Source organism: Dermacentor silvarum, chromosome 8, assembly GCF_013339745.2.
Source record: "Dermacentor silvarum isolate Dsil-2018 chromosome 8, BIME_Dsil_1.4, whole genome shotgun sequence".
In the NCBI taxonomy this organism is placed as follows: domain Eukaryota; kingdom Metazoa; phylum Arthropoda; class Arachnida; order Ixodida; family Ixodidae; genus Dermacentor; species Dermacentor silvarum.
This window is the reverse complement of record NC_051161.1, coordinates 8,290,151-8,315,172: the sequence shown is the minus strand read 5'-3', so window position 1 is coordinate 8,315,172 and position 25,022 is coordinate 8,290,151. Positions and strand designations below refer to the sequence as shown.

Below are 25,022 nucleotides of genomic sequence, written 5' to 3'. Positions count from 1 at the left end.
TGGTACTGTCATGGATGTAATGTGAAGGATGACTTTTTATTGCGTTAGCATTCTTCGGGTACTTCTCGCACTTTATAGGGGGCTAACTATATGTGTATGTACGGTCAACGTCCAATTTTTCGGACTCTCTAGGGGCTGTGAAAACGTCCGAAAAATCTGGCAGTCCGAAAAAAACGAATGCATGAGCCCCCAAGCGCTCAAATTGCCACAGACACGTCCGAAATTGTTCTGAAGGCCTGCCAGTACACTTATTAGGCGTATTGTAGCTCGTTCTGTGATAGGAGACGGCGGGTGCATGCGTGCATGATTAAGGAATACTACATACTGTGTTCCGAGACAATCTGCCTTTTGCATGTTCCGAGTGCGCATGTGCTATACCCTAGCGGCGAGCGCCGGAATGTTTTGTACGGCGTCGTTGGTTCGTGCAGCAGATGCGCGTGTATGCAATAGCGCGGGCAACCTGCAGCATTCGACGAGGACGCAAACTCGGTATATTGTCGGAGCAGTGCCAACGACGCGGTACAGTAGAACCTCACTGATACGTTCCCACTTAATACGATTTCCCGACTCCTACGTTCGCAATCGCGAAAAATAAACATAACCTCATAGAGGAATGTGTTAATACGTTCCGGTTAGTACGTTCCCGGAAAATACGATTATTCGGCAGCAACGTTCAGCATTGCGGCAAACTGCGGTCGTATGATACGTTCTGCAACGAAAAATTATCATTCAGGTGTGCAAAAAGGCCGCTCGCATGTGCTTGTAAAGCGCTAAGTGGCAGACAGCCGCCGCGTGGCTTCTCTGCAGTGCTCCATTCCCCCCACCCCTCCGCGACTTCTCTGCATTGCTCGTTCGCCCAAAGTGAAGAAGCGCGGCAGCAGCGGCGAGCGATTGACCTTTGTGCTACCTAGCCCCTCGCTTCAACGCGAACTACTAAGCGGCGAAAACAGGCGGACGCCGCGCGCGGGCATTCGCCTGTTTCCGCCAGAAGCGCGGCAGCAGCGGCGAGCGAATTTATCTTTGTTCTACCTAGCCCCTCGCTTCAACTCGAACTACTAAGCGGCGAAAACAGGCGGCCGCCCGGCCCGGCGCTACAACTTGTTGAGATTGTAGCAGAGGTGGAGGCGGACGAGGTGCCTGAAGACGGTGGCGAGAACGAAGGCTTGCGCCCACCGGCTACCTTCGCCGAAGCCCTTGCTGGCCTGGAAACCTTACAAAGCTTCTTTCGCACGAAAGACAACGAAAATGCGGACAAAGGTCTGCAATGTGCACAAAAAGAGTTGTTCCTGTCCAAGGGTGTGACGCACCAGCAGAAAATACAGTCGAATCTCGATAATTCGAACTCGAAGGGGCCCAAAATTTGTTCGAATTAAAAGAAGGACTTATTTTTGACGTATTTGTGCACCATAGCGCTACATACGAACGGTGCGAGTCGTGAAATATCGCGGCGCGCAAGCACATAGCGAGCGAGGGCCCCGAAACTGCCCACTCCGGCCAATGCTCGCATCCCGATAGCGCCTCTTCCTCTTCACAAACACAATCTCTCTCTCTCCCGCATCTCGATAACGGCAGTGAACGAAACTTCCGGGAGCGGGCCGCGCCGGCACGGCGAAGCGCGCACGAGGAGTCCGTCGGAAGGTGAGGGAGGAGGGCGGCAGGGAAGCGCATTTGGCCTCTGCAACACCGTCGCTGTGGTGGCTCCCCTCGCCCTCCCTCTCAACTCCCTCGTAGCTCCCTCACCTTGGACTGTCTCCGTGCGCGCCCGCCGGCCCGGCGCCAGCTTAGCCCACTCCCCTAAGTTCCGTTTTCTGCCGCTGAAGCGAGCGTTGGCCGGTGTGGGCAGTTTTGTTGGCCGGACTGGGCCTCCGCGTTGCTTCCCTCTGCGCCGCAGCCGCTGTGTTGGCTGAGACGACGGTGCGTACAAGCGTGTTCCGGCGCGACGCTGAAACAGCGACCTTACCATTTGAGAGAGGAAATTTTGGCCGCGGTATTTTTTTCTTTCTTTTTTATTTCTCCCTGCGACGTTGAGGGGTCTCTCCTAAGCTTTTGCTTTATGGTGGTGTCGGAGCATTGCCAGTCGGAGGCGCCTCCACGTGATTTGGCATGCTGCCGAGAGCATTGTCGGTGCCCGAATTAATCGTCGCAAATGCTTTCGCGTTCGAATTACCGAGCGTTCTCGCCCATTGGAATACACATAACTTTGACCGGACCACAGCATCTGTTCGAATTAACAAGATTCGACTGCAACTATGTTTTGCAAGAAATAAATGTTTTCTGCCCTTGCACCTCAATATGGGCTTGCCAGCTTCAATTTTTACTGGATTCAGATCGCACGTTTTCCCAGATCGCACGTTTATTTTCTGTGTATTTTTTGAAAACGTATGAACGAGGTTCTACTGTATTTGCGCCGTGTTTTGGTACAAATTTCAGCAGTTCACAACGATATTCGGTTAAGGGGGGACGCGGCTTTCGCATCGCGAAAAATGGCTAAAAAATCGATTTTTTGAAAATCACATTTTCAGTTTCTGTAACTCTTATTCTATCTGATTCCTAAATATCATCACTGAAAACCAAGTAGAAGTGCTCTAAAAAAATTGTTATATCAGCCAAGGTGGCGAAAAATTGCGCGGAAATCGCGAAAAAACTGCGTTTTTCAAGCCACGATATCTCCGGAACGGCGCAGCCGAGCGCCGCCATCTTGGTCTCGTTGGAAAGCGCATTTCTCCGTCTTCAAATCTGCCGCTTCAGCTATCTCCTCCATACAGAAACAAGAACACAAAAAGCAAATGAATGAAGGTCGTGCCGGAGCCACCGATTGGCCGCGCCCGCCACGTGACTCCAGCGCGGTTCGCCATTAGTCCGGTGCTCGCTCCGTGATGGCGTCGTCTGCTCCGCTTGTTGCGGTCTCCTCGCGAGCTCCGGACAGTTTCCATAATCTCGACGAGTGTTAAAGCGGGCGCTACGCGGACATCGCAGTAGCGTGGCCGATTACCGTATTTACTCGAATCTAGGCCGACTCCGATTCTAAGCCGACCCCCCAAAAGTTCGAAGTCCGAAAAAAAAAAAAAACTTACCTCGAATGTAGGCCGAACGAAAAAGCGAGGACAGCATTCGCAAAATGAAACACCATTTATTAAATTTGAACATGCCGAGCTCATTCTATGTCACCATCGCTGCTAGCCTCGTCGCTATCTTCCTTACTGCTGACATCTTCAAACAGTGTGCTATATTCAGTACCATCCAGCGCATTAGAGATGCTGCATTTTTGGAAGGAGCGCACGTTGCGGCGCACGCAAAAACCATCTCCCGTGGCCCCCTCCAACGACAGACCGATGCCGAAGTTCCGCCCGGTTTGAACGTTTGACGATGCCTCTACGGCTAGCACAACTACCGCATTTACTCGATTCTCACGCTTCCTCGATTGTAACGCGCACCCGTTTTCCGCGAGGAAAAATTTGGAAAAATAGATTTCCTCCCGATGCACTGATGTTGCGATGAATAAAAATAGTCGCAGTTTCGCCCGAAAGGCGATGCATCGAATGCGGTAGCAAATTAGTAGACCGCTATGTCACGCGCGCTCAAGCAAACATGAACAAACCTCGCTCGTTGACCGCGGAAACGAACTGTCAAAACGCTGGAGACGAAGCGCGCCTTCGTGCTAGCATGCCTCTCGCTTCAACGCGGCGAAAACACGGCGCGCGGCGGACTTTACCAGTCGCAGATTGCTTTCAAGATAGGGCCAAGCCTGATCGTATCGCCGGAGTGGATCATCGCAGATTACGTCCTGCTTCGGTCCACTGAAACCGTTCCGCATTGCTTTGCTGGCGAAAATCCTCTCCTTCTGTTTGCGCCAGTCCCGCTCGCAAGTTTCGGATTCTCCGAACGCCCGTGATGCGGCCCGATTTCCGTCCGTCTCCGCACAGATGATCACTTTCCTTTTAAATGCGGCATCATGATGAACTCGGTACTTCATGCTGATAGATAGAGCAGACGCTGAGAACGTGAAGACAGACGGTAGACTATTGCCTAAGCACGTGTACTGCAGCACACGGAGGAAGCTTCCGCATGCTACGGTAGCTAGGCACGACGCGCGTGCGAGGCGGCCATTTTGAAATGCCGACGCAGATTTAGGGTCGTGTTGAAAGTGCGCGTTAGATTCGAGTAAATACAGTATTCGTTTAGAAAGCGGCACTATAGTGGCATCGCCCATTTGGTGCCATTACGATAACGCCACACCGCGCGCCGATGCTGCACCATACCGATACTACCGATACGACGCAGGTCAAAATGGCGACGTCGCTCGTGTACTTCAGCTGGCTACTGGCGCGGCTAGTAGCGGCTGCGATACTGACTTTTCTAGATGGCGCTAACAATGCACCATATTTATCAGTTTCAGTTAAAAACTGGCGCGTTTTTTAAAATCCTCGAATCTAAGCCGACCCTAGAGTTTCGTGTGTGATTATTTGAAAAAAACTATCGGCCTAGATTCGAATAAATACGGTACGCTTTTTGTGGACGTCTCAGACCCGCGGCTAAGCATTCCGAGCATCGGTGACGCGGACTTCGCGACCGAGCTTCGGGCACGGAATGCTCGGACACGCGGCTAAGCCTATCGCGCGTAGGCGTCTCCGACTCGGGGATGAAGCACATCGTGCGCGGACTTCTCGGATCCTTGCCTAAGCATTTCGCGCGTCAGCACCTCGGACTGTGTGACTAAGCTAATCGAGCATCGACTCGTCGAGCCCGCGGCTAGGCATTTCGCGCGTCGGCACATCGCTCATCGAGTGTCGACTCCTCGGACCCGCGACCAGGCATTTCGCGCATCGGCACCTCGGACTGTGTGACTAAGCTAATCGAGCGTCTATTCCGCGTACCCGCGACGAGGCATTTCGCACATCGGCACCTCGGACCCGCGACTTGGCACATCGCGCGCCGACTCTGTTATCGTAATGCCACGATATCTCGTAACAATACCCATCATACCACCCCTTTAATTCATAAAGAGAACCTCATCATGAGCTCTATTCACTAGGCCACTTGGGCTGGCACAGACACCTGGCTGCAGAAGTGAGGCATGATACAAAAGTACAGGCTGGAAAGCACCTAGCAGCTGCATTGCTGCCTATCTATCAGTGGCTCTCCTAACCTCCATAGCCATTGTCTATGGAAGATGATTCAGAAGGCTGCTGAAAGCCTTCATTCAGTAACATGGTCGATTCTACCAAAAGAAAACAATGCCTCACTGACTGCACTAGAGGCTGCTATCAATGAGGCAGTCTGCAGATACAACGCTAGAACTACTGTATATTTATGCCCACATAGTTCTGCACCTCACTTGGTTTGAAACCCAGGCACCATGCTCTTTGTAGAGAAGCAGTAAAGAATGCCATACGAACATGAAAAAGGTAGAAAGAAAGCTCAGCAGACCAGAGGCCACATGTCCAAGAAGCCCCACGTCACAAAACACATCAAAGATTACAACTTTGGTGCGTTTTAGAGAACTGAAGAGAAGGTGCAACTTTGAGAGCCGTTTTCTCAAAACTGTTTTTTCGCCTTTCTGCTCAGTTTCTGGAGCTGATTTCTTCGTTACCGTTTAGCCTATTTTGATTCTGTTTTTTTTGTCACGTTCCTTGGACTACAGTGCAGGTCGAGACAGTCTCGCATCTTTATCTTGACTTTTTATAAATTTATGGCATGGCTATTCGTTCACCAGAAAGTGTGCTTGGTGCGAAGGTAACTTGAAAAATGACTATCTAAAAAATTTGTGTTGCGAAAAAAAAAAAGTAAGACTGTCACGACCTTCAGCACGCATTGACCTATGCAGTCAATACTCAACGAGCCTTCCATCATCATTTTTAAGCTCCCTAGGCCCTCCAGAAAGTTCAAGAGAGAAAAATTCTGCTCAATAAAATGTTCTCAAGGTATCACTCTGAAACTTTGATGGAAGTATCAGGGAGACATTCTAAACATTTGTGCCAATTTTCATCAAAATCCATGAAGAAATGAGGAAGTTGATTTTCAAAGCCACGTCCCCCCTTAACGCCCGGTACATCAAAATATACGCCGACACGACAGATGCGACACGACAGCGACGTCGATAAGAGGTCGACCTCACGCCGACGCCAACATTGGGCCAACTGTAGTTGGCACACTGTGTCAGTGGGAGACCTGTATTGTCATACTAGTATGACGAAGACGCAACCGACGACTCGACCGACGACCGCGAGCCGTCATAGTGTGACAGGCTTTTTTGCCAATGACACCGGCAAAACCAGTAGGCTGATCGCCGTGCAAGCGGGCGCCGAGTGAGAACATCGCACCAACAACGTGAATGTAGGAGCAACTGCGCTTGTGCATGTGTTTATTGCCGCTCAAATTGAGTCGAAATGTGCTTCCTAAGTTGAAATACATGATTTCTAACCCTTGCCAGCCGTTCATTTGAGGTGATGTCAATCTTGTTTAGCGCATCTTCGTGACCTGAAATATAGCATAAGCGAGTACGACGAAGGAAATTGCTTTTATAGTTCGGTCCTGACTATACCGACTTGAAGTGAACCCCTCTTAGCATAGTACGATGCAAACACAACCGTGGGAAGCGGCAACACGGCGCAGTGCCAACACCGGGGTACATCACGCACCGTTCTTGATTGAAGGCTGACGGTTGCACTCGCCGGCGCTTCTATGAACGAAGTGCAACTACGTAGAGGGGTAGAGCTGTGTGTATCGTTGTGCTGTCAAATTTTTAGTTACCGGGAAACACAGTTTGCCTCTTTCGCCAAACAGGCAATGAGTGATGGCCCTTTCTATACTGCGGCGAAAGCGACAACATCGCTCGTTGACACGCGAGTACAGCAGGCATCGGCGTTTTCGCTTGAAGCTTTACTCGCTCTCTAAATGAGCGCTTATGTGCGCAGAGTTCACTATCTTCATCATCATCAGCCTATATGTCCACTGCAGGACGAGCGCCTCTCCGTGTGATCTCCAATTGCCCCTGTCTTGCGCTAGCTGATTCAAACTTGTGCCTGCAAAACTTGTGCCTGCCTCTTCACTTAGTCGGCCAAATGGCCACGAAACACGTCCAGCATGGATGGACGGGAACAACAACAGTGCACCGGGCCGCCTACACCACACGGACTTTATCCAGTTGAGCACAAGACTCTCATTCATCCACCCTTTCTGAGGCATCTCATGATGACATTTTTTGGCAGCTCACCTTTCGGCATTGGCTTACGCTTGAAGACGACATGGGCGGGTGCTTGCGGCCGTCTGCCGTGCACGACATTGTGACGGTAACACGCGTCTTGGACCGGACATAAACTTGTTTCGAGCCCTTTTCGTTCACGGTGAGGGGCAATGGCATGTCCAGATAAACTGGTGTTTGGTCAGCATTGCCGATTTGCCCTAGCTGAAAGTTCTTCGACTTGGCAACGAAATAATGTGGCGCTGGAAAGCCACCAGTAGCTCTTCAAACGATTCCGGCAGTATGTTTTTGCGAAATTTAAGTTCTCCGGCGCAAAGAAAATCTCGCACAGCACATGTAGCGATAAATCTATTGCTTGCTCACTTTGAAGGCGGAGCTCTTTATGCCTTTTTCTCTTGCAAGTTCCCTAGCTTTTGCCTGCATAAGCTCCACGCTCACAGCAAGGTGCGTGGCTCACTGTTCTTGTACGAATTCCGTCAAGGCGAGTTCAATTTCCGGGAATGTCCCATTCTTCGGGCCGCAAAATCTTTGTACGAATTCCGTCAGGGCTAGTTCAATTTCCGGGAATGTCCCATTCTTCGGGCCGCAAAAGCTTCTTCGCGTTCCGCTGCATGCGAAAAGGGCTTCCTTCTGTCATCGCCAGCCCCGGATGCCGAACTGCATCCCAGCCGCACTGTTGCCGATGTCTCCTGCAGCTAAAATCACGTTTCGCTTGAAAGCAGCCGAGTACTGCTTTCGTGGCCCCGACATCGTGCTCCTTCACTAAAAACTAGAGCGTACTAGACAATGGTCGAGTGGGCCGAACGGCGCTCTCCCGCTGAGGCGCCGCGTGTGGAAAAATTATGCGAGGGCGCTGTGAGCGAACTGGATTGGGGCGGAGACGCGCTCCGCGGCATATTCAACGTACTTTCGCTGCGAGCGCCGAGGCCGATTGCGCATAGTACGCTCTTAAAATAGCGCTTTATTTCAACTGCAACTTTAAGTTTACACCACTTTGTCAAACATATATATTTGAGGCATAGATTGTACAACGCGACGTCTTCAATTTTGCTGTCGTTGCCAAGCGTGTTGTCTGCTAGCGCGCGCGCGTTCGCTACGCGGACGCTGGCGGACGCCCAGTTTTTCTCGCAGAACCTCTGTGCAGTACATTTTTTAAATGTTTTAGTTGCTTTGATGTGCCCATGACTCTTGACGGCCGGTGCCAAATGTAGTTTAGCCAGGTGAACTGCTGTTTTTACCACTGTCTTCTAAAAGTAACTGGTATCTGCAGCATAAAGCTACGTAAGAACATTTTATTATTGATATCGTGTCATTTTACGCGCGCTTCTTGTTGGTGGATATTGATCAGGGACAATGATCGAAGAAAAGCAATATTAGAGTGAAATAAACCAGGTTTATTAACTGCGTGGCGTGAAGAATGGCCAATGTACTTCCCGGCAATTAAATCAAAGGGTACATAGACATATATTCACGATATATGTGTAAGGACCGGAAAAAATAACAAATATTCTAAATTTTAGTCTAATTGAAAAAGTGAGAACTCCCGAGCGGGGAATAAGCGCACGTGTTTGCAGTAACAAACACTTCTTAGTGAATACTGCACATAAAACTCTCATTTGCAGAAATTATATTCATAGCAGGCAAAACCATCTTATATATATATATATATATATATATATATATATACACGCAAGTGTTATTTATATACTGTACGACGCCGAATTGTCATTACCGTTCGAATGTAACGCATAACAGAACCATTGAAGTCTCAAAGGTGAGGGACCGATGCAAGTTAGGACTGTTATTCCGAATGATTGTGCTGCCGGGGAGTCGTGGCTGTTGTGCAGAGGCGCAGTTCCTGAGAGGATTAACGCACCGGTGTTAACAAGTCCTGCTTGACAAGTTCCTAGCTGTCATTCAACATAAACACCCCCGTTTGGGGGCAGCCTAGCTGTAAATCTGCTAACTTGATTATTCAGGCAAGGAAAATTTTTTTGACAGTCTCACCATGTTTGCAACCCATTAAAACTGGGTGGCCCATGTGGTACCACACTTATCTTCAACGAACGCAACAGATCTGCACATATCTCTACGTGTATGTGAGGTATGCCGTTTCTTTAATTGTTTCACTGATGGTCGTTATGATAGTGCACCGGATAACTGAAAGCAGCCGTTTATATTATACAAGCTGTTGAGTTGAGCGGTCATACATTTGGGAACGGCATTACATTTATGTATGGAATATAGGATAAGCGTAACATGTTTTTCTCGGAAATCAGACTCGAGAATAATTTACAGCTATTTTGTTTACACCCCTGTAAAAAAGCCGAAGAACGCAGCCACATGCTTTTCTCTCTTTAATTTAAATAAATTCTTGGGTCTACGTGGTAAAACCACGATATGATTATGAGGTTTAGTTTTCACCACCTGGGCTTCTTTAACGCGCACCTAAACATAGAAGTACACGAGTGTTTTTCCATTTCGCTCCCGTCCAATTCCGCGACCATGGGACGGTATTCTGTAAGAATCCAATCAGCGACAGCTGAAATGGGCAGTCCACTAATTGGACTCTTACAGGATACCGCCCCTGGATTGAACCCGAGATTTCCATGGAGTTTAGCAGCCCAACGCCGTATCCACTATATATATCCACTAATTAGGCTACCACGCCAGCTTTCTTTCCTTCTTTTTTTTCTTTTTTTGAAGTATTGACAGGAAAAAAAATTCCACACACGGCTTATATACGGTCAAAGATGAGCACATAGAATGACTAACTAAAACTGTTTTCGGCGCTCGAGGTCCTATACCGCAATAAATGACCCCGTACCAATTACTCCGCATTCTGTTACGCGAGGAAGGCGGAAACTTGAATGAAATGTTGCACTGCGGTTTACTCTTTTTTTTTATCTATAACAATGCTTCCCGTAAATCTGAGTACAAGGCACCGGATGGGGCAGATATGCTGTATACTTGTTTGAAGCGGCAAGCAGGAAGGTTACATGTGTTTCTCCGTCTGTGTTTCGCAAGACCTACTGATTGAAAACTATATGCGCAACAATACGCACGTGAGATACATGCTGCTTGAAGAACGAGAAAAATATTTGTTCTCCAAAGGGAACCGTACAATAACATAGTAGAATGAAAGCCGACACTGCGGCCGCATTGCAAGTGCATAACCGAGCGGCATTGAAAGTAAAATAAAGAAGAGAAAGTAAGGAATTATTAAGGCGTAAATACATGTCATATGCAATTATGAACACTATTTGAGCCGTCTGAATGCAAATATCAGCGCGCGAAGTAGTACGAATCACCCTGCCGAGCTGTATCGCCAGCAGTTTCCAACGGCGCGACCTCGATGCGGCCCAATCCACTTCGATCGCAGCGCCGCCACAGTATTTTTCCACATCGGGCGCCTCACTGCAAAGCATGCGCCACCCCAGCTGCTCGTCCCACTCGACCGTATTCTAGTACACTCTACTCAAAACGAAGCACTTTGCGAAGCGCTGTTAACACGTGAACTGCCAAGGTCCGCACTCAACAAAGAAAGAAACGATGCTGTAGCCACGCTGCAATAGTGAAGTCAAGCAGGCAGGCAGGCCTGTAGCCAGGCAGAAATAACAAAGCCAAGCCGTAGCCATGCAGCAATCACGAAGCCAAGCTGTAGCCACACAGCAATAACGAAATCCAAAACTTCGAGCCCAACTTTCTGACTGAAATTTTCGTCCGGATCTGCATATAGTACGAGGCGAAAATTTGGGATGCTAGTAACAAGAAAAAAAACCTCGTACTATACGCGGGTTTTTACGGTAATGCCGTTTCGGACCTGCGGTCATGGCAAAAAGTCCGGAAAATTGGATGGTGAAGGTTCTTTGCTTCAGAAATTTCGAACGTTTTTATACATTGACTCTGTGGGGTACGTTGTGGTGCCGCAAAGTTGTCCGGAAAATCGCCTGTTGACTGTTTGTGTTTCCTGTCTACCTGGTTCACTGGGTAGTTTGACCGTGCTGCTGACCATGTTTTCAGCAGCACGAACTCGCGCAGTCACCCGTTGCATGTACCATATTTTGGCACCACAGAAATTAAAAAAAATTAACAGTAATGTAGTGGTGCGAGTTATACCGTATTTACTCGAATCTAGGCCGACTCCGATTCTAAGCCGAACCCCCCAAAAGTTCGAAGCCAGAAAAAAAAAAAAAAAAAAAACTTACCTCGAATGTAGGCCGAACGAAAAAGCGAGGACAGCATTCGCAAAATGAAACAGCATTTATTAAATTTGAACATGCTGAGCACATTCTATGTCACCATCGCTGCTAGCCTCGTCGCTATCTTCCTTACTGCTGACATCTTCAAACAGTGCGCTGTATTCAGTACCATCGAGCGCATTAGAGATGCTGCATTTTTGGAAGGAGCGCACGATCAATGTTCCTGGGTTAATGACATTCTCGTTGCGGCCCACACAAAAAGCATCTCCCGTGGCCCCCTCCAACGATGGACGTTTTTCTTATCGATGCCGAAGTTCTGCCCGGCTTAAACGTTTTACAATGCCTCTACGGCTAGCACAACTACCGTATTTACTCGATTCTCATGCGCCCTCGATTGTAACGCGCACCCGTTTTCCGCGAGGAAACAAAAAAAGTCCTCTAGAGTACCGCGCACTTCATGCTTTCAAACAAATACAACTTTCTGTCATTTGGAAAAATAGATTTTCTCCCGATGCACTGAAGTTGCGATGAATAAAAAGTCGCAGTTTCGCCCGAAAGGCGATGCATCGAATGCGATAGCAAATTAGTAGACCGCTATTAACAAGCACGGTGTCACGCGCGCACAAGCAAACATGAACACATCTCGCTCGTTGACCGTGGAAACGAACTGTCAGAACGCTTGAGACGAAGCGCGCCTTCGTGCTAGCATGCCTCTCGCTTCAACGCGACGAAAACACAGTGCGTGGCGGACTTTACCCGTTGCAGATTGATTTCAAGATAGGGCCAAGGCGATCGTATCGCCGGAGTGGATCGTCGCAGATTACGTCCTGCTTCGGTCCACTGAAACCGTTCCGCATTGATTTGCTGGTGAAAATCCTCTCCTTCTGTTTGTGCCAGTCCTGCTCGCAAGTTTCGGATTCTCCGAACGCCCGTGATGCGGTCCGATTTCCATCCGTCTCCGCACAGATGATCACTTTCCTTTTAAATGCGGCATCATGATGAACTCTGTACTTCATGCTGATGGAGCAGACGCTGAGAACGTGAAGACAGACGGTAGACTATTGCCTAAGCACGTGTTACTGCAGCACAGAGGAAGCTTCTGCATGCTACGGTAGCTAGGCTCAACGTGCGTGCGAGGCGGCCATTTTGAAATGCCGACGCACATTTTAGGGTCGTGTTGAAAGTGCGCGTTAGATTCGAGTAAATACAGTATTCGTTTAGAAAGCGGCACTATAGTGGCATCGCCCATTTGGTGTCATTACGATAACGCCACACCGCGCGCCGATGCTGCACCATACCGATACTACCGATACGACGCAGGTCAAAATGGCGACGTAGCTCGTGTACTTCAGTTCGCTACTGGCGCGGCTAGTAGCGGCTGCGTTTGACTTTCTAGATGGCGCTAACTATGCACCGTATTTATCAGTTTCAGTTGAAAACTGGCGTGTTTTTTAAAATCCTCGAATCTAAGCCGACCCTAGAGTTTCGTATGTGATTATTTGAAAAAAACTATCGGCCTAGATTCGAATAAATACGGTATGTGAATTTTGCCTAAAGGTGTGGTTTCACGGCAGCATGTGCCACACTACCATGAAGCCACACTTCCAGAACTTGTTACTGATGTGTTAGCTCAGTGCACATGCACCGCCTAACGCAGCACTGCACGCAAGTCTTCCTTTGAATGAGCTTCCTTCAATTTGAATTTCGAATTTCGTGGGCCTCTTTGAGTTCGAATGATTAAGATTGCTTTTTATTATCAGGGATGGGAATTCTGCACCATTTGTGCCATTTCGATTCTGTAGCAAATTGCTGTCTGAAATTGTGGCGAAAGTGGAAAAATGGCTGAAATTGCGCTACGCTCTACCAAAACATCTTTGCAGCTTTGGCTTTGGCAGGCAGCAGTGAAAGATTTCTGGCTCAGTGCAGGACGTTGTGTCGTTGATCTCGCAGGGCGTGTAAATGTAACTTTCGTATTCTGGGCGCCAATGGGTGCGAACAGCTACACTTACTTAAGCCGCGTCAATAAAACTAAAGGTAGCAACAGTGCCGGCGAGTGAGGACCGTATCCGTGCCTTCCAGTTAGTCACCTGTTGTGCGAGTGCCGTTTCTGTGGAAACCCATGCGCTGCTGGCCGGCCTTTTGTTTTCTTGGCTTTTTGTTTTAATTTGTGCCGACGCCATGACAGTTGCTTATGATTGTGGTGCGCAGCCCCACGATTTCGGCGACCACGAATCTCGATACCACATCGATTGCATGTGCAGCGTGTTTGCAGCAATCAAGAAATGCAAACTTGGAAGGCAAGTGGCGAGGGGAATCTAAAATGGAGAGTCCAAGAGAGGACGAATGGTGCTCGCTTCATCTTTTTCAGGGGGGCTTACACCCAATCACTCTATGTAAACTCCAAATGTTTAGGTGCTTCCAGTGAGTCTAGTGAGTGGCAAAGCGAGATCAGTCACCTGCAGAATCTTGCTTTCAGCTGGTTGGTGTTGTCACATTACCGAGAAATGTCTTTGAATAAACTACTGTTGTATTCATTAAGCCTAGCTTCTTCACAACTGTTGGGAAAGCACTTCCAGTTATTTCGCCAGCACTTAATACAAGAAAATAGGCTGCTCTTCAGCTCTTTTAATGCTGCAGAATGCAAGTTTTTGTTGCTGGTACCTCACTTAATTATAATAATGCTATAATTTAAAATTTGCATGCTCCAGACTACTTAAATAATTATTAATTAGATATATGTGCTACAAACTGCTTCAAAATTTTGAATTTCAATCTGCTCCAGAATAAAATTTTATCTGCTCAAAAAGTTGCTACAAAATCTCTTTGGGCATTCCCACCTCTGTATTATTGAAGTATGGCAAAGTTCGTTATATGTGTTATATGCTGGTAAAATATTTTTTCGCCCTTTTTGTAATAATTTGGGTTCAAATTATATATGGGCTTTTACGGTATTTTACGCAAGTGATGGCTGAAGATGCCTGCTTACAGATGCATATTGTGGCAAGATAGGGCAGCTTGTTCATCAGTGTAACCAGGAGTCATGGACCTGCACTGGTGCACTGACTAAGGGAAATTGTATTGAGGTTGGAGGAGGGCCACTCAAGTTCCAGTGTTTATGCTTTCACAGTGCCCCCCCCCCCCCCCCCCCCTTCCTTCCTTTTTCTTTGAAGTAACAAAGAAAATAGTATGTAAGAGCTCTGAAACCTCAAGGCAGGCTCCCTAACCTTTCTTGGAGAGAGTTCAGCAGAGCTGTTTACGCCGGGTGTAATGTGTCTGCTGAATCCAAAAATGTGGGCCGACCCTGGCGGCAGTGCAGAAAGGGTCCAAGCGCAATGGCACATACCCCTGTGAACTAGCGAAGCTGAGCCTGGCTAAGTCTAGCTAAGCATGGTTGAGACTACTTAAGCTTAGTCAGTCATCGATAGGCAATTGATAGCCAATCAATACCCAATTGATAATCGATCAGTAATCCATAATTCCGGGAAATGCTGGGGATGACTTCGTAGTGCTTAGCCTAGCCCATGGGTTCTCAAAGTGGGTTCCGAGGGACCCTGGGGTTCCACAGGCCCCTGCTCGGGGTTCTGCGAGCCACTGATAAACTTTCCGTGGTCCTGCGCTCGCCAAGTGGCTAAAACGGCGAACAGGAGGTGCGCTTGATCCACAGAACCTCAATTACCCATGCCCGAGTGTCAAAAAGCACATCACAGTGCGTAACGGCAATGCGCAAACTGCGTAATAAATCCGCAAGCAACTTGTAGCCACCCAACCTCCGAAAACGGGCAGCCATGGGCAGACCTAAGGTTTCGCACTTGAATCTCGGAGGCCATAACTTACCACCGTGCGCATTGCTCCCGTTTGTAGAGGAGCACCACGAATGCTCGCCGCAGAAGAGCAAAAACGGCGCTAGCGTCCTAAAAACGAAGTGACGCAGTCTGCACTGCTATGGTCCTCAGCGGCAATCGTACGCGGTACGGGACTAACAGCAACGCCGGAACTCTTCGTGCCTAATTGTGCCCTCAAAGCTTTTATTTATTCTTGCGTTAATCGCCGTGCGTAACACCGCGTTGGCCTTCATAAGTGTGTAGTCGCTATCTATGTTCTCGTCAATAGCCACCACAGTTTCGTCCGCGGGGGTTGCGGCAAAGAGTAGTTTCGTTTCGACTCGGTGTGCGCGTCGGCTGCGTGCCTTCACAACTGCATAGTCGCCATCCATGATCGCGTCGATAGCGACCGCGGTTTCGTGCACACGTGTTGCAGCAAACGGTTAGTTTCGTTTTGACTTGGTGCATGCGTCGGCCGCCTGCCTTCTGAACCGCAAGGTCGGCGTCCATGATCACGTCAATAACGGCCGCGGTTTTGTCCGTTTTATCCGCAGCGGTTGCGGCAAGCAGTATATGCGGACAATTTGTAGGCGACCAGCTCACTAGCGAAAAAATAATCGGGATGTGCGCGCTGTAGTGAAAAGCGCGTCTCGGATGAAGACGTGCGCCACGGCCGCTCTGCGAAGAATGTCGGGAGGCCTTCGCCGCTGCTATCTCTAATCAGTCGTGAGATGACGAGAATTTCAGCTTCCGCGCTGCTCTTCTTTATAGGGTTTTACGTGCCAAAACCAGTTCCAATTGTGAGGTACGCCGTAGTGGAGGGCTCCGGATTAATTTTGACCACCTGCGGTTCTTTAACGTGCACTACAACGCAAGCACACGGGCGTTTTTGCATTTCGCCTCCATCGAAATGAGGCCGCCGCGGCCAGGATTCGATCCCGCAGCCTCGTGCTCAGCCGCGCAACTTCTTAGCTAACTGAGCCACCGGGTGCCGCCTGCTCTTGTGCAAAATAGAAACAAGATTTGCTGATTCATTCAGTAAATAAAAGAATGTTGACGAAGTAAGCATTCATTTATTGTTTTCTTGATACCTTGGATAATTCGACATTCGGTTAATTAGGACATTTTAATTCGGTTAAATAAGGGGGGGGGGGGTTTCCTTGGGGCTTCATGGAGCTTAGCAGGGTTCCCTGGAACGAACATGCTTGAGAACCCCTGGCCTAGCCCAGAAGCCAGGCCTAGCTAGGTGCCCATCAGCTCCGCTGTCTCTAGCATTGCGTCTCCAGTACAAGCTATGCTAATTTTTTTTTTTAAGAAGAGCACGGGGTCCACATTGCAGGTGCGGTATTATCATAGAGAGTTTTCTGTCATAACTACACTTTTCTATCTTTTTTTACTGCAGGCATATCTATCACTACTACTTGCATGGTCCAAGTGGAAATGTTGCTCCTGATGAGGCTAGCGGTCGTGCACCATCTCCGTACCGACACATTGACATTGAGGTAACCATATTCTGCATTTCTCATTCTTCATTGGGGGAGGGGAACAATCACCTTGAATGAATTTAGTGAAGAGGCTGTGTAGCAAATGTGCATTTCTGAAAGTGCTTTGAAAGTAATGACACAATACTGCTTGTTGACGTCTTCATTACCTGTCATTGTGTGACATTTCAAAGTTCGCTTAATAGATTGTATTAGCTGAATGTCACTTATGATCCGCACCGCTCACATTTAATGCACTGAGGCATTGCAGAGAACTGCATTCATTTCGCACTTTTGATAAGCCAGGCTGAAAAGTTATTTTGCTTTAACGATCATGAATGAACGCTCAGCTGCCTGGGATGCCACTGTTTTGAGACTTCAGTGGTATGTGTTTGAGTGGTGTGAGCGGAGAGGATAAGGTCTCTAGGATGTGTTTTGTACATGCAAAGTGTGAAAGGATAGGGTTTGTGTAAGCCAACAAGGAAGGGCGTTATGAGCGCCTGGTTTCCAGCTGTTCTTTAACCCCGATGTAAACTAGGCAATGGGTCACCTCGGGGTAGTGCCGCAATGTTGAATTTACTGCAGAATCTTCCTTTGACGCTGTTTACGAGACATAACCATCTCGACGTCCACGTTGATGGCACACCTGTTGTAGCACTCATAGATACCGGAGTGCACATATTGATTATGACCAGCCGACTTCACCGCCACTTAGGAAAATTGTTACGCCTGCCGTTGCTCGGGTCGTACGAATCGCCGACGGCAGCACGGTGGCTGTGGTTGGACTGTGTACTGCACGTGTGAGCATTTCCGGCCACCATACTGTCGTCCTTTTCACTGTGCTTGACCAATGCCCCCATGACCTCATACGAGGCCTAGACTTCCTCTCTGCACATTCTGCGCTCATCGATTGTTCCTCCAGTACTCTGCGTCTTGACCTGCCTCTGCTGGACGATCCTCCGACACCTCACGAAATTTGCCTAAGACTGACTGATTTTGTTTCCGTTCCATCACAGGCCTTGTCATACATCGAAATGGCGCCATCTATGCCAGTTCCCGATGGTGATTACATCTCCGCTCCTATCGTTCTCAGCCACAACGTTACTGTCCCGTATACAATACTGAGGGTCGCAGACAATCGCACGTATCACCCTGCGGTGAATTTCGGGCTCAGAAAGCAAATTCTGCCTAAGGATATCAACCTTGCTACGATCACTGCTTTAGAAGTTCGCTGCGTTGAGACTTTTGCCGTCAACGCTTCCTGTGAACCTTTCCCATTGTACTGACCACGACATTAGGAAAATGATCGCCCCGAATCTCACACCTGTGGAGGATGAACAGCTCTGCAGTTTATTGCTTTCGTACAAGGACATATTCAACCTGAACAACCGTCCCTTAGTCCAGACGTCACTTGTCAAACACCGTATACATCCAGGCGATAATCCTCCCATCCATCGGCGACCCTACCGAGTTTCAGCTTCGGAGCGCCAAGTCATCAAAACGGAAGTTTTGATGACGTCCATCACGAAGAAGGACGTCTACCCACTACCTCGTATAGATGACGCCCTTGATTGTCTATACGGGGCACAGTATTTTTCGTCCATCGACCTACGGTTCGGATACAGTAGATTCTCGATAAACGGAAATCGCTTAAACGGAATTGCCGCGTAAACGGAACAGTCGCCTGTAATTTGGTTGGCTTTGTATTCAGATAACGTAAAAAAACTTTCGGTAATTGGAACTAAAATTTCCACGTCACTGTGTAAACGGACCCGAAAATGAAACTTCTTGGCAGACCCATTGCCATGAGCATCAGTTTTTTCCGGTTCCGGCTGTTTCTTGTTTTTAGTCGTAAGCCTCACCTCATTGGTAGTCGGCCGTGTTAGGTCAACGAATGCGCAGTTCTTGTGTTGTGTTAGCGCAGTTTTTGTTCTAGTCGTTCGTTCTCGGTTCAAGTCGCCGAAGTTACAGGGCTTAGCTCCCGCCGCCTCGTTCATGCCGTCGTGGTGCCATTTGTGCTTTATTGCCGCGTTGGCGTTTTCTAACATCGGTGGCTTGTAAGCGCTCGCGAAGTTGAGGCCTAGCCTCTGTTGTTTCACTGGCGGCACAGAAGCGTGCACACCATGCGCTTACGTTAGAAAAGAAGATGGACATTATTCTTGACTTCGAAAGCGGCTCTTAACATAAAGTCGGCCCTCGCTACGAAGCACACCGTCTGAAAAGCAGCTTAACGAGGATCCTGCACGACAAAGAGAAGCTACGGGATGCCTTTGAAAGTTCGCGATTCGGGCCCCTGAGGAAGCGTCTGCGACAAGGCGACCACAAGAACTGGAGAAGTGTCTTGTGTTGTGGCTTAGGAGAGCCCGGAGCCAGAACATTCCCATCAACGGACCTCTAATCCGTGCCAAGGCAGAAGAGTTTGTCCTTCAACTCGGGATAGCAGACTTCTTGTGCAGGGAGGGCTGGCTGACAAGGTTTAAAGACAGAAACGGCCTCGTTTTCCGCACCATTGCAGGAGAAGCCGCAGCAGCTGATGCGACAGCGTGTCGTGACTGGCGTGCAGGGCGGCTTCCGGAGATTATGCGTCAATTAAAGGACGAGGACGTCTACAATGTAGATGAAACAGCGCTTTTTTTTAAGCTCCTGACAACGAAATCAATGACTTTCAAAGGTGAGAAATGCACAGGTGGCAAACTGAGCAAAGAAAGACTAACTGTTCTTGTAGGAGCAGAGATGTCAGGCAGCGAGAAGTTGAAGCTGCTTGTGATCGGCAAATCCAAAAATCCTCGCTGTTTTAAGGGCGTAACTAATATGCCCGTGACTTATGAGTCAAACTCAAAAGCGTGGCTGACGCAAGCCCTCTTCAGCAAATGGCTGCACACCGAGGATGCGTGATTTTCGCGGCAGAAGAGGAAAGTACTTTTCCTTGTTAACTGCCCAGGACATGGGACTGTAACAGGACTGAGTGTCAATTCAGTTGGAGTTTCTCCTGGCCAACACCACGGCACTGTTGCAGCCCATGGATCAGGGAGTTATTCAAGCCCTGAAAGCCCGCTTCCGCAAGGGTCTCCTGCAGAGGATGCTGGTGTCTATGAACCAGAATAAGGAATACAAGGTGGACATTCTTGGCGCCATTCACCTTACTGCCGATGCCTGGAGGCAGCTGACTGCTAATACTATAGCAAATTGCTTTAGGCATGCAGGATTTTTTTCAAGTGACCAGACATCCGACTTGCAGGATTTGCCTGAATGTGACAGTGAAGATTGCCCTTGAGAGGCAGGAGGTGGTAGAGCAGTGTGCTTTAAAGGCAATTCATGTGGACTTTGATGAGTATGCGCACATCGACGCTGATGTTGTGACTATCCTGAAAACACGGTGGAGAGCATTGTTGCTGAGGTGTGTGATGAAGAGGAAAGTGAGCCGGAAGAGGAATCTGAAGGGGTAGCTACCGTGGAGCCTACCACACTTCAAGGAGCAGAATCAGCTGTGCAGTATCTCAAAAATTTGTTTCAGAAGGAACCGGGATCTGAAATCTTTGTCCAAAGCTTAAGTGCCATGGAAAAAACGATACTAAAGATGTAGTTCCAAGGACTCAAACAAAGCAAAATTGGCGCATTTTTTAGTGCACAGTGACTAATTGTTGCCAAATAAACTTTTGGACTGCTGTACCAAAACCGCTTGCAGTTTTCTTGTTTTCTGGAAAACTATCAGGTACATTCAGCTTCTAGTGCTTGGAGTTCCATAAAATGGTATTAAGAGTGTGCGCACATAAATCTGCACTTTTGCACATCTCTCATAGTAAACGGAACTTCTGTTAAATGGAACTAATTTTTTCGGTCCCTTAAAGTTCTGTTTATCGAAAGTCTACTGTATTTGCAAATCGCTGTGGATGATCTCGATCGTTAAAAGACTGCCTTTATAATGCCTGATGGTCTTTACCACTTGAAAGTTAAGCCGTTTGGGCACCTTTGAGCGTATGATGGACTCATTACTCCAAGGATTAAAGTGGTCGACTTATTCTCTGCTACCTAGATGATGTTATTGTGCTCTCGCCCTCATTCAGCGCACACCTTGAGCGCTTTTCAGCTGTACTTGCTGTTTTTCGCAAGGCTGGTCTAAGCTCAACTCGAAGAAATGTAACTTCGGCCACTGTGAAATTACTGTCCTTGGACATTGTCGACTGGACCCAGAGAAAATTCGTGCCTTGAAAGAGTTTCCTGTCCCACAGTCTGCAAAAGATGTTCGAAGCTTCATGGGCCTTTGCGCTTACTTCCGCCGCTTTGTTAAAAGTTTTTGCCACCATAGCATGCCCTCTGACAGATCTTCTGAAGAAAAGTGTGCTGTTTTCATGGGAAGCCTTTCAGGCCGCCGCCTTTTCTCGCCTTACCACCATACTCAGCAACCCGCCGACTCTAGGACACTTCGATACGTCAGCCCCTACAGAGGTGCGCACCGATGCCAGCGGCCACGGCATCGGTGCTGTCTTGGCACAAGTTCAGCATGCCCGTGAACGTGTTATCGCATATGCTAGCTGTCTTTTGTCACCTGCGGAGCGAAATTACTCTATTACCGAGCGCGAATGTTTGGCCCTTGTGTGGGCAGTAGCGAAATTCCACCCCTATTTATACGGCAGGCCCTTTTCTATTGTAACGGATCACCACGCCCTCTGTTGGCTTTCGTCCTACAGGAGTATTCCTATTCTGTGGTGTATAGGTCTGGTCGCCTACACAATGTTGCTGACTGCTTGTCTTGTTACTCTGTACACACGCCCGCCAACGCCGAGAGGGACGCTTCCGCAAGATTCTTTCCATTTCCCAGCTTTTGAACATGGCCCACGAGCAACGCCATGACGCTACGTTGAGGACCCTCATTGACCGAATGGAATGAGCTCCTACTGGTCCATCGTTACGGTGGTTCGTCCTCAACGACGGGATATTGTACTGCTGCAATTTATGCCCTGACGGTCCTCCCCTTCTATTTGTCGTTCCCCAACACCTCCGAATAACCGTGCTTCAGGAGCCTCATGACGCACCTAGTGCTGGGAACGTTGGGGTTGCTTTCACTTACGACCGCGTGCGCTGCCGCTTCTACTGGCCCGACCTCGCGCGCTCCGTACGGCGATACGTAGCTGCTTGCAAGCCTTGCCAACATCAGAAAAAGCCAGCACTTCTTCCTGCCGGGTACTTACAGCCGATCGTCATTCCAACTGAGCCGTTCTTCCGCGTGGGTTTGGATCTCCTCTTTTGAGCATGTAACAGAAATTTGTATTATTACAAGTAAAGACAAATTTGACCGTGAAACAATTCTGACCATGAAAGTCTGGGGCAGACTGCAGTTATGAGTGTTGCCGTTTTTTTTTTTCTCAGTTGCTGCCGATCAGGTGTTCAGTGGGGTATCGGCACTTTTCTGTTGGGAAATGGTGGTTGGGTTTAAGGAGTAGTTTTTCTGAGAACATCTATTCTGTACTGATTTCAGGTGAGCCTGATCATGAAGAGTGGGCAGCACAAGGTGGCCAACCTACGAGACATTGATACGGATTCTGAGACACTGCTAATCCGCAGCACCTCCGACCGGTTTGACTTCAAAGCAACTGTGGACGGCACACGGGTGGTGGAAGGACAGCTGCGCTACCACCCATTTCTTTACGACCACGAGAGCTATCCATCCGAGCACAATGACCATAGAGGTAGGAGCAAGCTCTCCAAGGTTGTTTTCTCTATTGAATCCCGATTGGGAATGTTGCTTTGAGTGCATCAGAATTAGGTTGATTCATCGTATGGGATGAATCAACGCACGAAAAAAAATTATAGTATGACAACTGCGTTGACTTTATTTTGAGCCACGCATCAGACGACGAGCTGCTACAGCAACAAAGGAGCATGTCTCATTGCCTTTCCAAGGCCAAGATAGTGAGCAGGCCTGTGTGTGTGCCTAATCTATATAGCTCAGCAGACAGCGCAGTAGTCAAGAACGAGAAGGCACCTAAGCTTTCCGTGTGGGCCATCTATGATTTAGCCATATTTTGTCAGGGGTTCTCAAGCATGTGGGTCCCAGGGAACCCTGCTAAGCTTCGTGAAGTGCCAAGGAACCCCCCTCCTTCCCATTAGGCTAGGGTTAGCGCGCAACATCTTTGGGGCCAACGGTGGTGGTCGGCTGGCTATTTTCACGGCAACGTGCAGCACACGTGGTCCAAACTGCGTGCATTTGTCTTGAGCAAAGACAAGACAGCATCGTAAAGAAGACATATGCCAAGAAAGAATGACAGTATTCAGTGCTTATCTCAGGGCACACTTAATTATAACATATCACCACAAGAGGTCTTAGAATTAGTGCTGTCTCTACTTTGAGTACAGTCATCATCCTCATCAGCCTATATTTATGTCCACTGCAGGACGAAGGCCTCTCTCCCTGTGATCTCCAATTATCCCTGTCTTGCACTAGCTGATTCCAACTTGCGCCTGCAAATTTCCTAACTTCATCACTCCTAGTTTTCTGCCGTCTTCGACTGCGCTTCCATTCTGCTACTCTAATGACCCACCGGTTATCCATTCTACCCATTACATGGCCTGCCCAGCTCCATTTCTTCCGCTTAATGTCAACTAAAATATTGGCTATCCCCGTTTGTTCTCTGATCCACACCGTTCTCTTCCCGTCTCTTAACGTTAGGCCTAACATTTTTCGTTCCATTGCTCTTTGTGCTGTCCTTAACTTGTTCTCGAGCTTCTTTGTTAACCTCCAAGTTTCTGCCCCACATGTTAGCACCGGTAGAATGCAATGATTGTACACTTTTCTTTTCAACGGCAGTGGTAAGCTTCCATTCATAATTTGGCAATGCCTGACGTATGCACTCCAACCCAATTTTATTCTTCTGTAAATTTCTTTCTCATGATCTGGGTGCCCTGTGAGTAAGTGACCGAGATAAACCTACTCCTTTACAGACTCTAGAGGCTGACTGGTGATCCTGAATTCTAGTTCCCTTGCCAGGCTATTGAACATTATCTTTGTCTTTTGCATATTAATCTTCAACCCCACTCTTACACTTTCTCGATTAAGGTCCTCAATAATTTGCTGTAATTCGTCCCCATTGTTGCTGATTAGGACATGATCTGCAAACTGAAGGTTGCAGCGTGCGGCAACGGCTCAAATTTCTTTTCTTTTTTTTTTTTTTTTTACAAGGAGTTATTCCATTCCCTTTAGCCCCAGTAGCCCCAGGACACCCAGTAGCCAGACTTCATCGTTGTAACCGGTAATGCGGCATGGGTGCATTGTAGTAAGCGGGTTATTTCACTGTAGAAAACATATAAAAGTTGCCGGTGCAGCAGCTTCTCATTGTTATAACCGATATACAATTAAACCTGCATATAACGAAATTGGCAAATTCCCGGAAAACTTCGTTATAAAGAGGATTTTGTTATATGCAGGTTCGGCACGAAAATTCGAAAAAGAAACGCTTACCGTATTTACTCAATTCTAACGCGCCCTCGATTGTAATGCACACCTGTTTTCCGTTTTCGTCGAAGCACTCATCCTTGAAATGTCACACCAGGTACTGGATGCGTGGACACGTGTCGTTTCGCACAAGCGTGAGGCGTCAGAAACGAAGAGCGAGCGTCACGATGGCGTCGCAGCGTCGTATAGTGTTACAGTAGAACCCCGCTGTTACGTTCCCGGGTGCTGCGTTTTCCTGGCTGTTACGTCGTTTTCAGCCGGTTCTGGCACAGCTCCCATAGAACCCAATGCATTGGTAACCCCTCTGTTGCGTCGCAACTGTGGGACCGTTCCCGCATCATATGTTGCGAACTGTCACCCCGTGCTGGCCCGAGCGGCCATTTTGACTTTTCATGTCGACACGCGATAGCTGTTTTACCCCGACGCGTAGGAAAGTTTCAGGTGACGCTGCGAACCGCGCCACTGTCGGCGGCGACATGAAGTGCGTCAAGCTCTGCCGCGGTGTGAGCGCACTAAAACTCTTCTAGTACACTGTACTGTCAATCAAGTGCCGCGCATGATTGCCGCTGAGGACCATGGCGATGCGGACTGCGCCGCTTCGTTTCGGTTGGACGCTAGCGCCGTTCTTTCTTTTATGCGGCGCGTATTTGCGACGTTCCGCGCATTTTTTTCTTCATTTTTAAATTCCTCCAACGTATACGTCAGTGCGCACGCAATCGTCACCTACGCTATCTACAAACGGGAGAAATGCGCATGTTGGTAAATTACGGCCTCCGAGATTCAAGTGCGAAAGCTTAGGTGCGCTGCCCGTTTTCGGAGGTTAGATAGCTACAAGCTCTTTGCGGATTTGTTGCGCAGTTCGCGCGT

The 25,022-nt window shown here is 48.4% G+C and overlaps 1 protein-coding gene across 1 annotated transcript in view; it reads left to right on the top strand.

Moving 5' to 3' along the window:
• Positions 1-25,022, top strand: part of LOC119460586 (structural maintenance of chromosomes flexible hinge domain-containing protein 1) — a 229,955-nt gene that overhangs the window by 29,472 nt on the left and 175,461 nt on the right. The window contains exons 10-11 of the mRNA XM_037721595.2: positions 16,627-16,726; positions 22,182-22,392. Of these exons, the coding sequence (XP_037577523.1) occupies positions 16,627-16,726; positions 22,182-22,392 (311 nt within the window). The remainder of the gene's footprint in view (positions 1-16,626; positions 16,727-22,181; positions 22,393-25,022) is intronic.